General features: G+C 51.9%; 1 protein-coding gene across 1 annotated transcript in view; it reads right to left on the bottom strand.

The window, feature by feature from the left end:
- Nucleotides 1–12,691: 12,691 nt before the first annotated feature.
- Nucleotides 12,692–18,151, bottom strand: part of LOC144603498 (tubby-related protein 3-like) — a 37,155-nt gene continuing 31,695 nt past the window's right edge. The window contains exons 14-16 of the mRNA XM_078416759.1: nt 16,294–16,482; nt 14,904–15,056; nt 12,692–12,809 (exon numbers count right to left, since the gene is read on the bottom strand). Coding sequence (XP_078272885.1) covers nt 12,764–12,809; nt 14,904–15,056; nt 16,294–16,482 — 388 coding nt within the window. The 3' untranslated portion in view covers nt 12,692–12,763. The remainder of the gene's footprint in view (nt 12,810–14,903; nt 15,057–16,293; nt 16,483–18,151) is intronic.

The following is an 18,151-nucleotide window of genomic DNA, read 5'->3' on the forward strand; positions in this document are numbered from 1 at the left end:
ACTCTCTCACCACTCCTCCCTCTCCACCCACTCTCCCCTCTCCCCACTCCTCCCTTCCCACTCCCTCCCTCTCCCCCACTCCTCCCTCTCCCCCCACTCCTCCCTCTCCCCCACCTCCTCCCTCTCTCCCACTCCTCCCTCCCCCCACTCCTCCCTCTCTCCCCCTCCTCCCACTCCTCCCACTCCTCCCTCCTCCCACTCCTCCCTCTCCCACTCCTCCCTCTCCCACTCCTCCCTCTCCCTCTCCCCCCTCCCTCCCTCTCCCCCACTCTACCCCTCCCTCCTCTCTCCCCCCCCCCTCCCTCTCTCCCCCCCTCACACTCCCCGCATTGTTTCACTGTTTTATAGAGAGAAACAAACAACGCGTTCAGGAAACATCTCCCGGACCCTGAACACCCTGACCGCCAAACCTGCTCTTCACATCCTCCGTCCCCCCCCGGGGGGGAGAAAGGGAGGCCCGGGGGGGAGAAAGGGAGGGGAGTGGGGGGGGGGGGGGGGGGGGGGGGGGGAGAGAGAGGGAGGGGGGAGGGGGGAGAGAGAGGGAGGGGGGAGGGTGGAGAGAAAGAACCCTCTCCTCCCTCCCACACCCCTCCCCACTCCCCTCCCCCTCTCGCCCGCCCCCCTACTTCCCCCTCCACCCCCCACTCCCCCTCTTGCCCCCCCACTTCCCCCCCTCCACCCCCACTCCCCTCCTCTCCCCCCCACTCCCCCTCTCACCCCCCCCCCCACTTCTCCCTCTCCTCCCCTCCCCTCAACCCCCCTTACCCACCCCCCTCCCTCCCTCGGAAACAGATTTAAACTTAAAAATGTGAATAACTTTAAAAATATAACACCGATTTCAATGAAACTTCTTCCATTAGCACCAAAGGGACGATGGAGAGTAAGGTGGGCCTAAAACTGTTGGGCTATCGTGTACCGCTTTGGCTGTAGTTCAGGGACAAACAAACAAATGAATGAGAGTTTTAGTAGATAGATGTCCCGGACAGAACAATGGCATTCCTACTTAAAGAGAGAGAGAGAAATTGAAACATCCTTTCCCCCTTGCACTTCTCAACAAGATAATGTCCGTCACTCTTGCTGAAGCTGAGGTACTAAAATCAAAACTCAACATCTCGTTAAACTTTGAAGAAACCATTTTCCTTGAGGTACTAAAGTCAGAACTAAACATGCTGCCAGATTTCTTCTTGAAGTGCTAAGATCAGAACTCAACACTTCGTTAGGCTTTGAAGAAACATTTCTCTTCTTGACACACCAAAGTCTTAAATTAAACTTTGTTAGTCTTTCGAGAAACTGATTCTCTTGAGATACTAATTCACAAAATGCTGGAGTAACTCAGCAGGTCGGGCAGCATCTCGGGAGAGAAGGAATGGGTGACGTTTCGGGTCGAGGCCCTTCTTCAGACCCTTCTTCTGAAGAAGGGTCTCGACCCGAAACGTCACCCATCCCTTCCCTCCTGAGATGCTGCCTGACCTGCTGAGTTACTCCAGCATTTTGTGAATAAATACCTTTGATTTGTACCAGCATCTGCAGTTATTTTCCTATACTCTTGAGATACTAAAGTCAGAACTAAACATGCTGTCAGCCTTTCTTCTTGAGGTACTAAAATCAGAACTTAACACCTCGATAGACTTGGAAGACAAAATTCTTATTGAGATGCCAAAATCAGAATTAAACATGTTATGAATTTAAAAGAGAGTTAGCTAGAGCTCTAGGGGGGCTAGTGGAATCAAGGGTTATGGGGAGAAGGCAGGTACGGGTTATTGATTGTGGATGTTCAGCCATGATCACAATGAATGGCGGTGCTGGCTCGAAGGGCCGAATGGCCTCCTCCTGCACCTATTTCCTGTGTTTCCATGGTTCTCTGGACTCTGAAGAAACAATTCTTCTTGGGGTACCAAAATCAGAACTAAACTGAATGCTCATGAGATCAAGATCATAAAGGGAATAGATCGGGTAAATGCACAGAGTTTTTTTTTTGCCAGAGTAGGGGGATCAAGAACCAGAGGACACAGGTTTAAGGTGAGAGAGGAACGATTTAACAGGAACCTGAGGGGCAACGTTTCTACAGGAGGGTGTATGGAACGAACTGCCAGAGGAGATATTTGAGGCAGGTACACTCACAATGTTAAACATTTGGACAGGTACATGGATAGTAAAGGTTTAGGGGGATGTGGGGCCAAGAAAGGGTGGATGGGTTTGGTGATCGGCATGGGCAAGTTGTGCCAAAGGACCTGTTTCCAAAGATCGACACAAAATGCTGGAGTAACTCAGAGGGTCAGGCAGCATCTCTGGAGAAAAGGAATTGGTGACATTTCGGGTCAAGACCCTGTTAGACTTTGAAGAAATTATTCTTCTTTTAACGTACTAAAATGAGAAGTGTTCATGCCCCACCATGCTGTTAGACTTTGGAGTATTGAATGCAGTAGACGGCACCACCCTATTACACGATATCTGGGCGTTTGGAGAAAATGCAGGAGAGGTTTACCAGAGTCCACAAAGGAACAAGCAACTGCCGATGCTGGTTTACAAATAAAAGACACAAAGTGTTATAGACAATAGACAATAGGTGCAGGAGGAGGCCATTCGGCCCTTCGAGCCAGCACCGCCATTCAATGTGATCATGGCTGATCATTCTCAATCAGTACCCCGTTCCTGCCCTCTCCCCATACCCCCTGACTCCGCTATCCTTAAGAGCTCTATCTAGCTCTCTCTTGAATGCATTCAGAGAATTGGCCTCCACTGCCCTCTGAGGCAGAGAATTCCACAGATTCACAACTCTCTGACTGAAAAAGTTTTTCCTCATCTCAGTTCTAAATGGCCTACCCCTTATTCTTAAACTGTGGCCCCTTGTTCTGGACTCCCCCAACATTGGGAACATGTTTCCTGCCTCTAACGTGTCCAACCCCTTAATAATCTCCAGGGATGCTGCCTGACCCGCTGAGTTTACGCCAGGTTCTTTGCACTTGCTTGGATTGCTTTCGCTGGAGAGACCTGATACATGTCGTGTGTAAAGTTAGGAGAGCCAGCAATCGGGTGGACAGTCACAACCGTTTTGCCAAGGCGAAAATATCAAAGACTATTGGGCGTGGCTTGAAGATGAGAGGGGGCAAAGATTACGATCCTTTTACACAGAGGGTGGTGGGCGCTGGAATGCGCTGCCAGGTGTGGTGGTGGAAGCAGATGCCATAGTGTTTTTAAAGCTTTGAGATAGGCACATGGACATGCAGGTAATGGGGGGGGACATGGATCATGAGAATAGTTTAACTTGGCATTATGTCGGGCACAGGCATTGTGGGCCGAAGGGCCTGTTCCTATGCTGTACCGTTCTCTGTTAGGTGCAGCGGGTAAAGTTGCTGCCACAGCTCCAGAGACCTGAGTTCCATCCTGACTACGGGTGCTGTCTGTACGGAGTTTGTACGTTCTCCCCGTGACCTGCGTGGGTTTTCTCCGGGTGCTCCGGTTTCATCCCCACACTCCAAAGACGTGCAGGTATGTACGTTAATTGGCTTCGGTAAAGTTGTAATTGTCCCTTGTGTGTAGCATAGTGCTAGTGTACAGGGCTCGCTTGTATGTACAAGTTGTAGTTAGTAGATTTTAAAACCATTTAGTAGAATTTATTACTCCAGCAATTCTAGTACATTAAGTTGTTTTAAGCTTTGGAATGGGAAATTAATAATCTACAATGGTCTCTTTCTGTTTTTTACCCTTGTTAAATGACCCAGAATTTTAACATATTTTCAGTCTCAGTAAGTCCCACCATACTGAGAAATATTATATGTACAATTAATGGTTTTTGACATTCAGTACCTTATAAATAGCATGCAATAGTTTTAGTTTAGCTTAGCTTGGAGATACCGCATGGTAACAGGCCCTTCGGCCCACCTAGTCCGCACTGACCAGCGATCCCAGCACTCTTACACTATCCTACACACACTAGGGACAATTTTACATTTTATACCAATTAACCTACTAACCTGTACATCTTTGGAGTGTGGGAAGAAACTGAAGGTTTTTTTATTTTTTAGATTTAGAGATACAGCGCAGAAACAGGCCCTTCGGCCCACCGGGTCCGCGCCGCCCAGCGATCCCCGCACACTAACACTATCCTACACCCACTAGGGACAATTTTTACATTTGCCAAGCCAATTAACCTACATACCTGTATGTCTTTGGAGTGTGGGAGGAAACCGAAGATCTCGGAAAAAACTCACGTAGGCCACGGGGAGAACGTACAAACTCCGTACAGACCGCACCCGTAGTCGGGATTGAACCTGGGTCTCTGGTGCAGTAAGGCAGCAACTCTACTGCTGCGCCACCGTGTCTCTGGTTTAGGTTCGGGTTTAAAGTTGTCACGTGTACCGAGGTACAGTGAAAAGCTTGGTGTTTGCGTGCTATCCAAACAGTTCAGATAATACTGCAGTAAACCTTCACATGAGGTGATTGTTGGTCGGCACAGACTCGTGGAGACTTAGGGCCTGTTTCCATGCTGTATCTCTAAACAGTACGATGCAATAAAACTTAATTGATCCCCGGAGGGATATTGGTCTACCGGCAGCCACAGCACACAACAAAGTTCACAAGAACTTGAAATTAAAAGTGAAAACAAAAAAGAAAACGACAAGGGGCTGGCTGTTGGCTGGCTGCCGTGTGCACAGTGCCTTCACCGGAACAAACCAACAAACAAAAGCAGACTTATCCCCTGGGCAGAGCATTCTAAACTAGAGTGCCCCCCTCCCCACACTGGGCCCCCCTTTGTTCTCCCACCGTCCCTCACCTGTGGGTGTATGGAACGAGCTGCCGGAGGAGGTAGTTGAGGCTGGGACTATCCCAACGTTTAAGAAGCTTGGATAGGACAGGTTTGGAGGGACATGGACCAAGCGCAGGCAAGTGGGACTGGTGTAGCTGGGACATGTTGGTCGGTGTGGGCAAGTTGGGCCCAAGGTCCCCCTTTGTTCCCCCACCGTCCCTCACGGGGGTCCTCCCCTCACCCTGGGTCTCCATTGTCTTCCCCTCCCCCCTCACGCTCATCGACCGCGAGGCCCCACTGCCGCCGTTGAGTCTCCCGCTGAGGCCACCGCAGCCCCCATCACTGCCACCACCGCGGCCCCCATCACTGCTACCACCGCGGCCCCCATCACTGCCACCACCGAGGCCCCCATCACTGCCACCACCACCGAGGCCCCCATCACTGCCGCCACCACCACCGAGGCCCCCATCACTGCCACCACCACCGAGGCCCCCATCACTGCCACCACCGAGGCCCCCATCACTGCCACCACTGAGGGCCCCATCACTGCCACCACCGAGGCCCCCATCACTGCCACCACTGAGGCCCCCATCACTGCCACCACTGAGGCCCCCATCGCCCCCACCACCGAGGGCCCCATCGCCGCCACCATCAAGGTTCCTTCGGCCCAGACAAGCCTCACCGCCCGGCTTCACCGCCATCCCCTGCGAGGCCTGTGGGACGAGTCGGGCCGACCGGGGCGCAGTCCGGTGGTGGTCCTGGTCGGCGTTGGCGGCGGCTCGGTTGCTTGGCGTGTGGATCGGCCCCGCACGGCTCTCCGCGACACTACGCGTAAGTTACACTCTAAGCTCAATACGAGCCAGTTTTTGGTACAAATATTCCTCATAAACAAAATTATGATGATAACCAGATAACCGATTCATGTTTGTAGGTGAATTGGCTTTGGTAAAATTGTAAGTTGTTCCTAGTGTGTGTGATAGTGATAGTGCAGTGTGTGTGATAGTGATAGTGTGGTGTGGGGGATAGTGATAGTGTGTGGGATAGTGTGGTGTGTGGGATAGTGATAGTGTGGTGTGGGGGATAGTGATAGTGTGGTGTGTGGGATAGTGTGGTGTGTGGGATAGTGTGGTGTGTGGGATAGTGTGGTGTGTGGGATAGTGTGGTGTGTGGGATAGTGTGGTGTGTGGGATAGTGTGGTGTGTGTGATAGTGACAGTGTGGTGTGTGGGATAGTGTGGTGTGTGGGATAGTGTGGTGTGTGGGATAGTGTGGTGTGTGTGATAGTGATAGTGTGGTGTGGGGGATAGTGACAGTGCGGTGTGTGGGATAGTGATAGTGTGGTGTGTGTGATAGTGATAGTGCGGTGCTGTCTCGAAGGGCCAAATGGCCGCCTCCTGCACCTATTGTCTATGTGTCTGGTGTACGGTGCGGACTCAGTGGGCCTAAGGGCCTGTATCTCCATCCAGTCGGCCAGGGTGATCCAGACTCACTACTTCTCACCTGCTCCAGTAGGAAGCCAACCAGAGCCCATTTCTGACCTGTCAGTGGTTGGCCTCCTCCACTGTTTCAGCACAGCTGAACTGCCGCTCAGGAACAGCACTGCGTATTCTGCCAAGGCACGTCCCAGCCCTAGGGACTCATTCTCAAATTCCACACGTTCAGGTAAACAGCCTTTCTTGTTTGTGCCACACAGCCTGTCTTTCGATGTAAAACCACCCGTCTGTATCGTTAACCCCATTTCCATGGAGCTCGCTAGTCTTCTGCATGTTTCTGTTTTAGAGTCATACAGCACAGAAACAGGCCCTTCAGCCCAACTTGCCCATGCCGACCCCTTCTATGCTAGTCCCACCTGCCCACGTTTGGCCCATGTACCTCTGTAAGAGGTACGTTAGAGGCAGGAAACATGTTCCCAATGTTGGGGGAGTCATGAACCAGGGGCCACAGTTTAAGAATAAGGGGTAGGCCATTTAGAACTGAGATGAGGAAAAACGTTTTCAGTCAGAGAGTTGTGAATCTGAGGAATTCTCTGCCTCAGAAGGCAGTGGCGGCCAATTCTCTGAATAGACAATAGACAATAGACAATAGGTGCAGGAGTAGGCCATTCAGCCCTTCGAGCCAGCACCGCCATTCAATGCGATCATGGCTGATCACTCTCAATCAGTACCCCGTTCCTGCCTTCTCCCCATACCCCCTCACTCCGCTATCCTTAAGAGCTCTATCCAGCTCTCTCTTGAAAGCATCCAACGAACTGGCCTCCACTGCCTTCTGAGGCAGAGAATTCCACACCTTCACCACTCTCTGACTGAAAAAGTTCTTCCTCATCTCCGTTCTAAATGGCCTACCCCTTATTCTTAAACTGTGGCCCCTTGTTCTGGACTCCCCCAACATTGGGAACATGTTTCCTGCCTCTAATGTGTCCAATCCCCTAATTATCTTATATGTTTCAATAAGATCCCCCCTCATCCTTCTAAATTCCAGTGTATACAAGCCCAATCGCTCCAGCTTTTCAACATACGACAGTCCCGCCATTCCGGGAATTAACCTAGTGAACCTACGCTGCACGCCCTCCATAGCAAGAATATCCTTCCTCAAATTTGGAGACCAAAACTGCACACTGTATTCAAGAGAGAGCTAGATAGAGCTCTTTAAAGATAGCGGAGTCAGGGGGTATGGGGAGAAGGCAGGAACAGGGTACTGATTGAGAATGATCAGCCATGATCACATTGAATGGCGGTGCTGGCTCGAAGGGCCGAATGGCCCCCTCCTGCACCTGTTGTCTATTGTCTATTGTCTATTGTAATTCCTATATCCATCCAAATATCAAGTGTTGTCATTGCATCTCCCTCAACTAACGTTTGTGACAGCTTGTTCAGCATACCCACTCACCTCTGTGTGTAAATGTTGCCCTTCAGGTTCCTAATAAATATTTCCGTCAATATATTTTAGGTCATAGAGTGATACAGTGTGGAAACAGGCCCTTCGGCCCAACCTGCCCACACCGGCCAACATGTCCCAGCTACACTAGTCCCACCTGCCTGCGCTTGGTCCATATGCCTCCAAACCTGTCCTATCCATGTACCTGTCTAACTGTTTCTTAAACGTTGGGATAGTCCCAGCCTCAACTACCTCCTCTGGCAGCTCGTTCCATACACCCACCACCCTCTGTATGAAAGAAGGAACTGCAGATGCTGGTTTAAACCGAAGTTGGACACAGAAAGCTGGAGTAACTCAGCGGGACAGGCAGCATCTCTGGAGAGAAGGAATGGGTGGCGTTTCGGGTCGAGACCCTTCTCATGAAGCTCTTCAGTAACAAGTCTGCCATTCAGGGCAAAACTATTTGTTCTGTCCCCTTGAACAGTCTGACCATCCAAGCTGTCCCAAGTGTATTTGTTATGTCAACTAGAGAAATCCAGCAGGTATCAGGACTAGTTCAGGCTGCCATTATATCATGCTTTGTTAATGCCTGCACTCTGGAATTCACTTTCCCCACTTCAGAAACACCTGTACCTTTGTTCCATCCTTGTTCTTAATTCTGAAGCCTCCAGTCCTTAAAAGCTCCATCACCTCACCATAGATTAGAAATATAACACGGAAACAGGCCCTTCGGCCCACCGAGTCGGTGCCGACCAGCGATCCCCCACACTAACACCATCCTGCACACACAAGGGACAATTTACAATTTTTTACAGAAGCCAATTAACGTACAAATTTACACGCCTTTGGAGTGTGGGAGGAAACCGGAGCACCCGGAGAAAACCCACGCAGGTCACGGGGAGAATGTACAAACTCCGTACAGACAGCACCCGTAGTCGGGATTGAACCCTGGTCTCTGGCTCTGCCTTCATAACAAGAGGATTTCAGTATAGGAGTAAAGAGGTTCTTCTGCAGTTGTATAGGGCCCTGGTAAGGCCATATCTGGAGTATTGGGTACAGTTTTGGTCTCCTAATTTGAGGAAGGACATCCTTGTAATTGAGGCAGTGCAGCGTGGGTTCACGAGATTGATCCCTGGGATGGCGGGACTGACATCTGAGGAAAGATTGAAAAGACTAGGTTTGTATTCACTGGAGTTTAGAAGGATGAGAGGGGATCTTATAGAAACATATAAAATTATAAAAGGACTGGACAAGCTAGATGCAGGAAAAATGTTCCCAATGTTGGGGGAGTCCAGAACCAGGGGTCACGGTCTTAGAATAAAGAGGAGGCCATTTAAAACTGAGGTGAGAAGGAACTTTTTCACCTGGAGAGTTGTGAATTTGTGGAATTCTCTGCCACAGAGGGCAGTGGAAGCCAAATCACTGGATGGGTTTAAGAGAGAGTTAGATAGAGCTCTAGGGGCTAGTGGAATCAAGGGGTATGGGGAGAAGGCAAGCACGGGTTATTGATTGTGGACGATCAGCCATGATCACAATGAATGGCGGTGCTGGCTCGAAGGGCCGAATGGCCTCCTCCTGCACCTGTTTTCTATGTCCATGTCTATGTGCAAGGCAGCAACTCTACCGCTGCGCCACCGTGCCGCCCAAAACTGACGAGGGGTCCGAAGCTGAAATGTCTATCCATGCGGGTCAAGACCCTTCTTCAGACTGATTGCCACCTCTGGACTTTGTCCAGCCATCCGCCTTTCAAAATTCCCCTTCACCTGCAACCAACTATCACTTACCAGGATTAGTCTATGAGGAAATGGATCGTCAACATTCCGAGTCGCCAACATTCCGAGTCGCCACTCTCTTTCAAACATGCAGACTTTTGATCGTGCAAACTCCACACAGACAGCACACGAGATCAGGATCGAACCCGGATCTCTGCGCTTTGAGGCACGGAACAGTGAGCGGCCTGGACAGAGTGGATGTGGAGAGGATGTTTCCACTGGTGGGAGAGTCTAGGACCAGAGGGCACAGCCTCAGAATTAAAGGACGTTCCTCTAGGAAGGAGATGAGGAGGGATTTCTTTAGTCAGAGGGTGGTGATTCTGTGGAACTCACTGCCACAGACGGCTGTGGAGGCCAAGTCAGTGGGTATTTTCAAGGCGGAGATTGACGGATTGTTGATTAGTGTGGGTGGCAGGGGTTGTGGGGAGAAGGCAGGAGAATGGGGTTGAGAGGGAGAGATAGATCAGCCGTGATTGAATGGCGGAGGAGACTTGATGGGCCAAATGGCCTAAGTTCGGCTCCTAGAACCTATGAACTCTACCTGCTGTGCCAGTGTGCCGGCTTTAGTGCCAGTTATGCTGCCCTGAAGGTCTGGACCAATGTGTGGAGAGAGCGTGGGTGAGACTCTGGTGCTTTGGCCGAACAGCTGGCGGTCGATCATGCGTGACTCAGAAGGTCAGAAGTGATAGAAGTAGAATTAGGCCATTCAGCCCATCAAGTCTACTCTGCCATTCAATCATGGCTGATCTATCTCTCCCTCCTAAGCCCATTCTCCTGCCTTCTCCCCATAACCTCTGACACCCGCACTGATCACGAATCTATCTATCTCTGCCGTAAAAATATCCACTGACTTGGCCTCCACAGTCGTCTGTGGTAAAGAATTCCACAGAATCACCACCCTCCGACTCAGAAGTGCACAAGGATGCCGATCCCAGAAGCCAGACAATGCACACTCATATTATCTGGATCCATTCCCAACCTTAGATCACCGACTAGTTTCACGGTCCTTCTGATTAATTTTAATGATTGTGTGCCTTTCTTGGCACCTTCACCCTCAGCTAACAAAGAACTGCTCCACTTTTTCCTGCGCGTCGTTTGCTTTGATCTCTTGTTTTCACACCTTACCCTTCCATATCTCTGGACTCTGTCCCCCCTGACTCTCAGTCTGAAGAAGGGTCTCGACCCGAAACGTCACCCATTCCTTTTCGTCAGAGATTCTGCCTGCCCCGCTGAGTTACTCCAGCAAACGGTATAGAAGCCTGAAAACACACACCTCCAGATTCAGGGACAGTTTCTTCACAGCTGTTATCAGGCAACTGAATCATCCCGCCACAACCAGAGAGCATTGCTGAACTACTATCTACCTCATTGGTGATTCTCGGACTATCCTTGATCGGACATTGCTGCCTTTATCTTGCCCTAAACGTTATTCCCTTATTCTGTATCTGTACAATGGAAACGGCTCAATTGTAATCACGTATTGACTTTCTGCTGACTGGATAGCCCGCAACAAAAGCTTTTCACTGAACCTCGGTACACGTGACAATGAACTAAACTGAGACATTTTTGTGTCTATCACATATTATAAAGGTTACCTAAAGTAATAAATCCTGTGAGGTAACTGTGCATTTTTAATGCATTTTCAAGGCATTTTTAATATTCATTTGACGAACGCAATGCCCGGAATGACTAATTCCTAACCTCTGCCAAGGAGATGAGTAATGGGTGATTCATTCCACTATTAGCAAAGTCACAGTTATATTGGCCCTTGGCACTCCATGTCAGAGAGTGAGTGAGGCTGCCATCTACAGGCATCGAGAGAAAGTGTAAAGAGAGTAGAAGAGATCCCCCTAGAGTCATAGAGTGATACAGTGTGGAAACAGGACCTTCGGCCCAACATGACCCAGCTACACTAGTCATAGAGTGTGGAAACAGGCCCTTCAGCCCAACTTGCCCACACCGCCCAACATGTCCCAGCTACACTATAGACAATAGGTGCAGGAGGAGACCATTCGGCCCTTTGAGCCAGCACCACCATTCAATGTGATCATGGCTGATCATTCTCAATCAGTACCCCGTTCCTGCCTTCTCCCCATACCCCCTGACTCCGCTATCCTTAAGAGCTCTATCTAGCTCTCTCTTGAATGCATTCAGAGAATTGGCCTCCACTGCCTTCTGAGGCAGAGAATTCCACAGATTCACAACTCTCTGACTGAGAGAGTCACTAGTCATAGAGTGATACAGTGTGGAAACAGGCCCTTCGGCCCAACATGTCCCAGCTACACTAGTCCCACCTGCCTGCGCCTAAGTACGGGTAAATGCATACATTTTCCTGAAAAGTGCTAGGTTTACATCATAAAACGCAAAGTGCTGGAGGTACTCAGCAGATCAGGCAGCATCTGTGGAGGGAATGGACCGGCGACGTTTAGGTTTGGAAACTGTCCACGGGGCCGAAGCATTGCCTGTCCATTCCCTCCACAGATGCTGCCTGACCCGTTGAGTTATTCCAGCACTTTGTGTCTCATTTTGTAAACTAGCATCTGCAGTTCCTTGAGTCTTTGGCTGCATTTCAGATCCCCTTTGAGAGATTCTTAACAATATATTTTGCCTTTACCACACTTAGCTTAGTTTAGAGATACAGCGCGGAAACAGGCCCTTCGGCCCACCGAGTCCGTGCCGACCAGCGATCCCCGCACACTGACACTATCCTGCACACACTAGGGGACAATTTGCAAGTTTACCAAAGCCAATTAACCTACAAATCTGCACGTCCTTGTGCACGAGTGTGAAAGGAAACCGGAGCACCCGGAGAAAACCCACGCAGGTCACGGGGAGAACGTACAAACTCCGTACAGACAGCACCCATGGTTGGGATCAAACCCGGGTGTCCGGTGCTCTGAGGCAGCAACTCTACCGCTGCGCCACCGTAACCCCCCAAACCATGGCACGAACGGAATAATTCTGTTGCTGCCTTTAAACCGCGGGGTGATGCCAATCCAACTTGCTTTAACCAGTAGGAAAAGAAAACAGCAGATGCTGGTTTAAATCGAAGGTAGACACAAAATGGTGCAGTAACTCAGCGGGTCAGGCAGCATCTCTGGAGAGAAGGAATGGGTGACGTTTCGGGTCGAGACCCTTCTTCAGACTCGACCCAAAACCTCACCCATTCCTTCTCTCCCGAGATGCTGCCTGACCCGCTGAGTTACTCCAGCGTTTTGCTTTAACCAGTGTAGCATGAAAATGATTCAGAGACCACCAATATTTCTGTAGTCCAAAACTTTTAATTTTTGGATGAAATGTTCTCAGCCCATGATGCCAGTGAGAGATGGTCTGAAAGTGAGCGAACATTTCCCAGCCTGTCCCACATCAGATCAGCATGCCTGGTGCTCACAGTACTGGTACTTCCATCGGCGGTCCCTGGCAAGGGGGGAAGAAAAGAGAACAGACTGAGATATCATAACATCCACTATGTGGAGGGGTCATAGACTTGTACAGCCCAGGAACAGGCCTGGTGGCCCAACACACATGCCAACCAAGGTGCCCCATTCAAGCTAGCCTCATCTGCCAGCGTTTGGCCCATATCCCTCACACCCATTCTTATCCCTGTACCTGCCCAAGTGTGTTAAATGTGTTATTGCACCTGCCTCAACTACCTCCTCCGGCAGCTCGCTCCACGATACTTGTCCCACCCCGGTCATTCCTTCATCTCCCCGGTCCCGTCCGGCAGAAGGTGCAGAAGCTTGAAAGCGCGCACCACCAGACTTAGGAACAGCTTCCCCTCAGGCTGGGGGGTGTAGGGTGGGGGTGGGGGTTGTAGGTGGGGTGGGGGTTGGGGGCGTGGGTGGGTTGTAGGTGGGGTGTGTGGGTGGGGGTTGGGGGTGTGGGTTGTAGGTGGGGTGGGGGTGTGGGCGTGGGTGGGTTGTAGGTGGGGTGTGTGGGTGGGGGTTGGGGGTGTGGGTTGTAGGTGGGGTGGGGGTGTGGGCGTGGGGAGCTGGGGGTGTGAGTTGGGGGGTGGGGGGGATGAGTGCAGGGTGGGGGTTGTAGGTATGGGGTGGGGGTGGTGGTGTGGGTTGGGGGGTGTGGGGGTGGTGGTGTGAGGTGGGTGTGCAAGTGGGTTGGGGGTGGGGGTTGTAGGTATGGGGTGGGGGTGAGGGTGTGGGTTGGGGGGTGTGGTCGTGGGGGGGGTGGGGGGGTGTGGGTTGGGGGTGTTTGGGCGTGGGAGGGTAGTGGTGTGGGTTGGGGGGTGTGGGCGTAGGGGGTGGTGGTGTGAGGTGGGGGTGCGCGGGGGGTGTGGGTTGGGGGGTGTGGGCGTAGGGGGTGGGCGTGGTGGTGTGAGGTGGGGGTGCGGGGGGGTGTGTGGGTTGGGGGTGTGTGGGCATGGGAGGGTGGTGGTGTGGGTTGGGGGGTGTGGGGGGGTGTGGGTCGGGGGGGGTGTGGGCGTGGGAGGGTGATGGTGTGGGTTGGGGGGGTGGGCGTAGGGGGTGGGGGTGCGGGGGGGGGTGTGGGTTGGGGGTGTGGGCGTGGGAGGGTGGTGGTGTGGGTTGGGGGTGTGGGCGTAGAGGGTGGGGGTGGTGGTGTGAGGTGGGGGTGCGGGGAGGGGGGTGTGGGTTGGGGGGTGTGGGCGTAGAGGGTGGGGGTGGTGGTGCGGGGGGGGTGTGGGTTGGGGGTGTGGGCGTAGGGGGTGGGGGTGGTGGTGTGGGGGTGTGGGTTGGGGGGTGTGGGTTGGGGGGTGTGGGCGTAGAGGGTGGGGGTGGTGGTGTGAGGTGGGGGTGCGGGGAGGGGGGTGTGGGTTGGGGGGTGTGGGCGTAGAGGGTGGGGGTGGTGGTGCGGGGGGGGTGTGGGTTGGGGGTGTGGGCGTAGGGGGTGGGGGTGGTGGTGTGAGGTGGGGTGCGGGGGGGGGGTGTGGGTTGGGGGTGACGTCGGCAGCCCGGCCTGGCGGTGAAGGTTGGTAGACCCGTCCGCTCTAGCCCACATCTATATACTAAATTTGTTTGTCCCTGAACTATAACCAAAATGCTACACAACAGCGCGACAATTTTAGCCCTACCTTACTCACCGTTGTCCCTTTGGTGCTAATGGAAGAAGTGTCATTGAAATCAGTGTTATATTTTTTTAAGGTATTCACATTTTAAAAGTTTAAATCTATCTCTTAGGGAGGGAGGGGGGTGGATGGAAGGAGGGGGGGGAAGGGAAGTTGGGGAGGGAAGTTGGGGAGGGAAGGGGGGAGGGGAGGGGAAGTGGAGGGGGAGGGAGGGATGGGAAGGGGAGGAGGGGGAGGGGAGGAGGGTGGGGGGGTAGGGGAGGGTGAGGGGAGGAGGTTGGGAGGGGGGAGGGAGGAGGGTGGGAGGGAGGGGGTAGGGGGGGATGGGGGGAGGAGAGGGTGCTGCACCAATGCAGGTGAGGTTTGGGCCCAACAGGTCCACTTGGTCTAGTCCATTATAAAGGGATCGGCAATAACCAGGGTGGACCCTGCCCCCAGTTTGTGGAGCAAGGTAGAAGCTTGTTACTCACTCATGGTGGTTATCATGGTAGCTGGAGGCCCCCACCAGGTAGGTGGAAGCAGGGACCTGCCAGCTGAAGTATTGGTCAAAGAGGTTGAGGTAGTTGGTCCAGAAACACTTTGTGTTGCACACCTTGCTCACTTGGCAGCAGTAGAACTTCCACCTGACAAAATATACCACAGGGCCAGTGACTGCCACAATCTTTTAAGACATAACGGTCCAGTTTAATTTATTGTTACCTGTGCGGAGGTACAGTGAAAAACCTTTGTGGCGTGCTAACCGGTCAGCAGAAAGACAATACGTGATTACAATCGAGCCGTGCACAGTGTTCAGATAGATACATGATAAGGGAATAAGGACATTAGTTTAGTGGCGAGCCCCAAACATACTAAAGAGAATGTGGATACGATCCATGCGATAAAATATAGAACAGCACAGGAACAGGCCCTTCGGCCCACAATGTCTGTGTTGAACACGATGTCAAGACCAACTCTTGTCTGCCTGCATGGGATCATATCCCTCCACTCCCTGCCTATCCAAGAGTACTGTAAACACCACGATCGAATCTGCCTCCACCACCACCCCTGCCTGGCAGCACAGCACATTCCAGGCAGATAAGTGGATAGAGTGGATGTGGAGAGGATGTTTCCACTAGTGGGAGAGTCTAGGACCAGAGGCCACAGCCTCAGAATTAAAGGACGTTCTTTTAAGAAGGAGATGAGGAGAAATCTCTTTGGTCAGAGGGTGGTGAATCTGTGGAATTCTTTGCCACAGAAGGCTGTGGAGGCCAAGAAACTCCGTCTCATCCTCTCCGTTTCCACAGCATGACAGCGGAGGCGTTTGCCTGACCGTAGCAGCTGGAACAGTCCGTTGCTGGGGTGGTAGGGGTCCCCCATAATGTTGCTGGCTCTGGATCTGCACCTCCTGATGTATAGGTCCTGCAGGGGGGCGAGTGTAGTTCCCATGGTGCATTCTGCCGAACGCACTACTCTCTGCAGGGCCATCCTGTCCTGGGCAGAGCTGTTCCCAAACCAGACTGTAATGTTGCCGGACAGGATGCTCTCTACAGCCCCAGAGTAGAAGCAATGAAGGATCCTCAGAGACACTATGAAAGGCCTCCCACACTGTAAACACGTACATGTTTGCAGGTTAAAGACAGACACAAAATGCTGGAGTAACTCAGCGGGTCAGGCAGCATCTCTGGAGAGAAGGAATGGGTGACGTTTCGGGTCGAGACCCTTCCTCAGACTTCACCCATTCCTTCTCTCCAGAGATGCTGCCTGTCCCGCTGAGTTACTCCAGCATTTTTATGTCTATCTTTGGTTTAAGCCACCATCTGCAGTTCCTTCCTACAGGTTTGTAGGTTAATTGGGCTACGGTAACATGGGCTGCAATGGTACCTCCTGTCCTCATGCTTGTTGTGGTGGTCGGACTCCATTCCACTGATAACGGAGTCAAACGGGCAGGTGAAGGTGAACTCCTCATCAAAGCTATTCACGTAGTTGGTCCAGACACAGGACGGCAGCTCAGTGAACGTCCTCTGGCACTGGAAATCCCACATGCGATCCTCGTGGTGGCTGTGATGCTGACTGGAACACAACGCACAAGAGGCAAGGTGAGGAGCAGCGCAGTCTTTAGCATACCTGCAACCTGGGTGGCAGTCTGTAAGTTCACGACAACGTGCATCAAAGTAAAGTCATTGGCTCCCGTACACCTACACACGCAAAGGAAGTCATAGAGTCCTACAGCACAGAAAGAGGCCCTTCGGCCCATCGTGTCCGCGCCGCCCGTTACCAAACACAGTCTAATTTTAATCCCATTTTCCCGCATTTGGACCGTAGCCCTGAATGTTGTAGCATTTCAAGTGCCCATCCAAATGCCTCTTAAACGTTGTGAGTGTTCCCGCCTCCACCACCACCCCAGGCAGTGAGTTCCAGACTCCAACCACCCTCTGGGTGAAAAAGTTATTTCTCACATCCCCCCGAAACCTCCCTCCCCTTACCCTGTATCTATGTCCCCTCGTTGTTGAACCTTCCACCAATGGAAGAAGTTCCCAGCCATCTACCTTATCCATGCCCCTCATGATCTTGTACACCTCGATCATGTCCCCTCTCAGCCTTCTCTGCTCCAGGGAAAACAACCCCAGTCTGCCCAGTCTCTCCTCATAGCCGAGGCCCTTCATCCCTGGCAGCATCCTGGTGAATCTCCTCTGCACCCTCTCCAAAGCTATCACATCCTTTCTATAATGTGGTGACCAGAACTGTACACAATACTCCAGCTGTGGCCTCACCAGTGTTCTGTACAATTCCATCATTACCCCCCTACTTTTATATTCGATGCCCCGGCTAATGAAGGTCAGTAACCCATATGCCTTTTTAACCACCCTGTCCACCTGTCCTGCTGCCTTCAAGGACTTGTGTACCTGTACTCCAAGGTCCCTCTGTACCCCTGTCTTCCCTAGGGTCCTTCCATTCATGGTGTACTCCCTCTCCAAGTTATTTCTGCCAAAGTGCATCACCTCGCACTTTTCAGGATTAAATTCCATCTGCCACTGCTCCACCCATCTTCCACAACTGTGCAGAGAGAGCGTCTTGGACACTACAGCTCACCCCCTCCATGACATGCTGGTCAACCTAAGGAGCACCTTCAGCAACACACTGGTCCCACCAAGATGCAGCACAGAACCAACGCCACAGGAGATCCTTCTTCCCTGTGGCTATCAACCTGTACAACTCCTCCCCCTTCTGTCGTGGGCTAGACTGAATCCCCCCACCCCTGCCCAATTTCATGTTTCATGTGTTTTATGACTGTTGGCAGATCAATTTCCCTCCTAAATAAAGTTGTATGGTATCGTGTGGTGTGACCAACACTAGGGTTTGTGGGGAAACGGGTGAGAATGATGGGTCCTTTCCCCATAGAGGCAATATCACAAGGTGGCTTACAGACATACATCGAACATGGAACAGGCCCTTCGGCCCTCAATATCTCTGCTGAACACCCCACCAAGTTAAACCAATCTCCTCTGCCTGCTCGTGATCCATGTCCCTCCATTCTCTGCATATCCGTGAGCCTATCTGATACGATGGTGGAAATTAAGAGGCTTTCAGGTAGGCTCACGGATATGCAGAGAATGGAGGAAATTTTCCCCATCTTACCTTAAAAGCTCCGCTCTCGACCCTTTGGTTTTCTCCCTCCCTGGGAAAATTATTCTGCTCTGCCCTATCTGGGCCTCATAATTTTATATACTTCTATCAGGTT

Source organism: Rhinoraja longicauda, chromosome 20 (genome assembly GCF_053455715.1).
Source record: "Rhinoraja longicauda isolate Sanriku21f chromosome 20, sRhiLon1.1, whole genome shotgun sequence".
In the NCBI taxonomy this organism is placed as follows: Eukaryota; Metazoa; Chordata; class Chondrichthyes; order Rajiformes; family Arhynchobatidae; genus Rhinoraja; species Rhinoraja longicauda.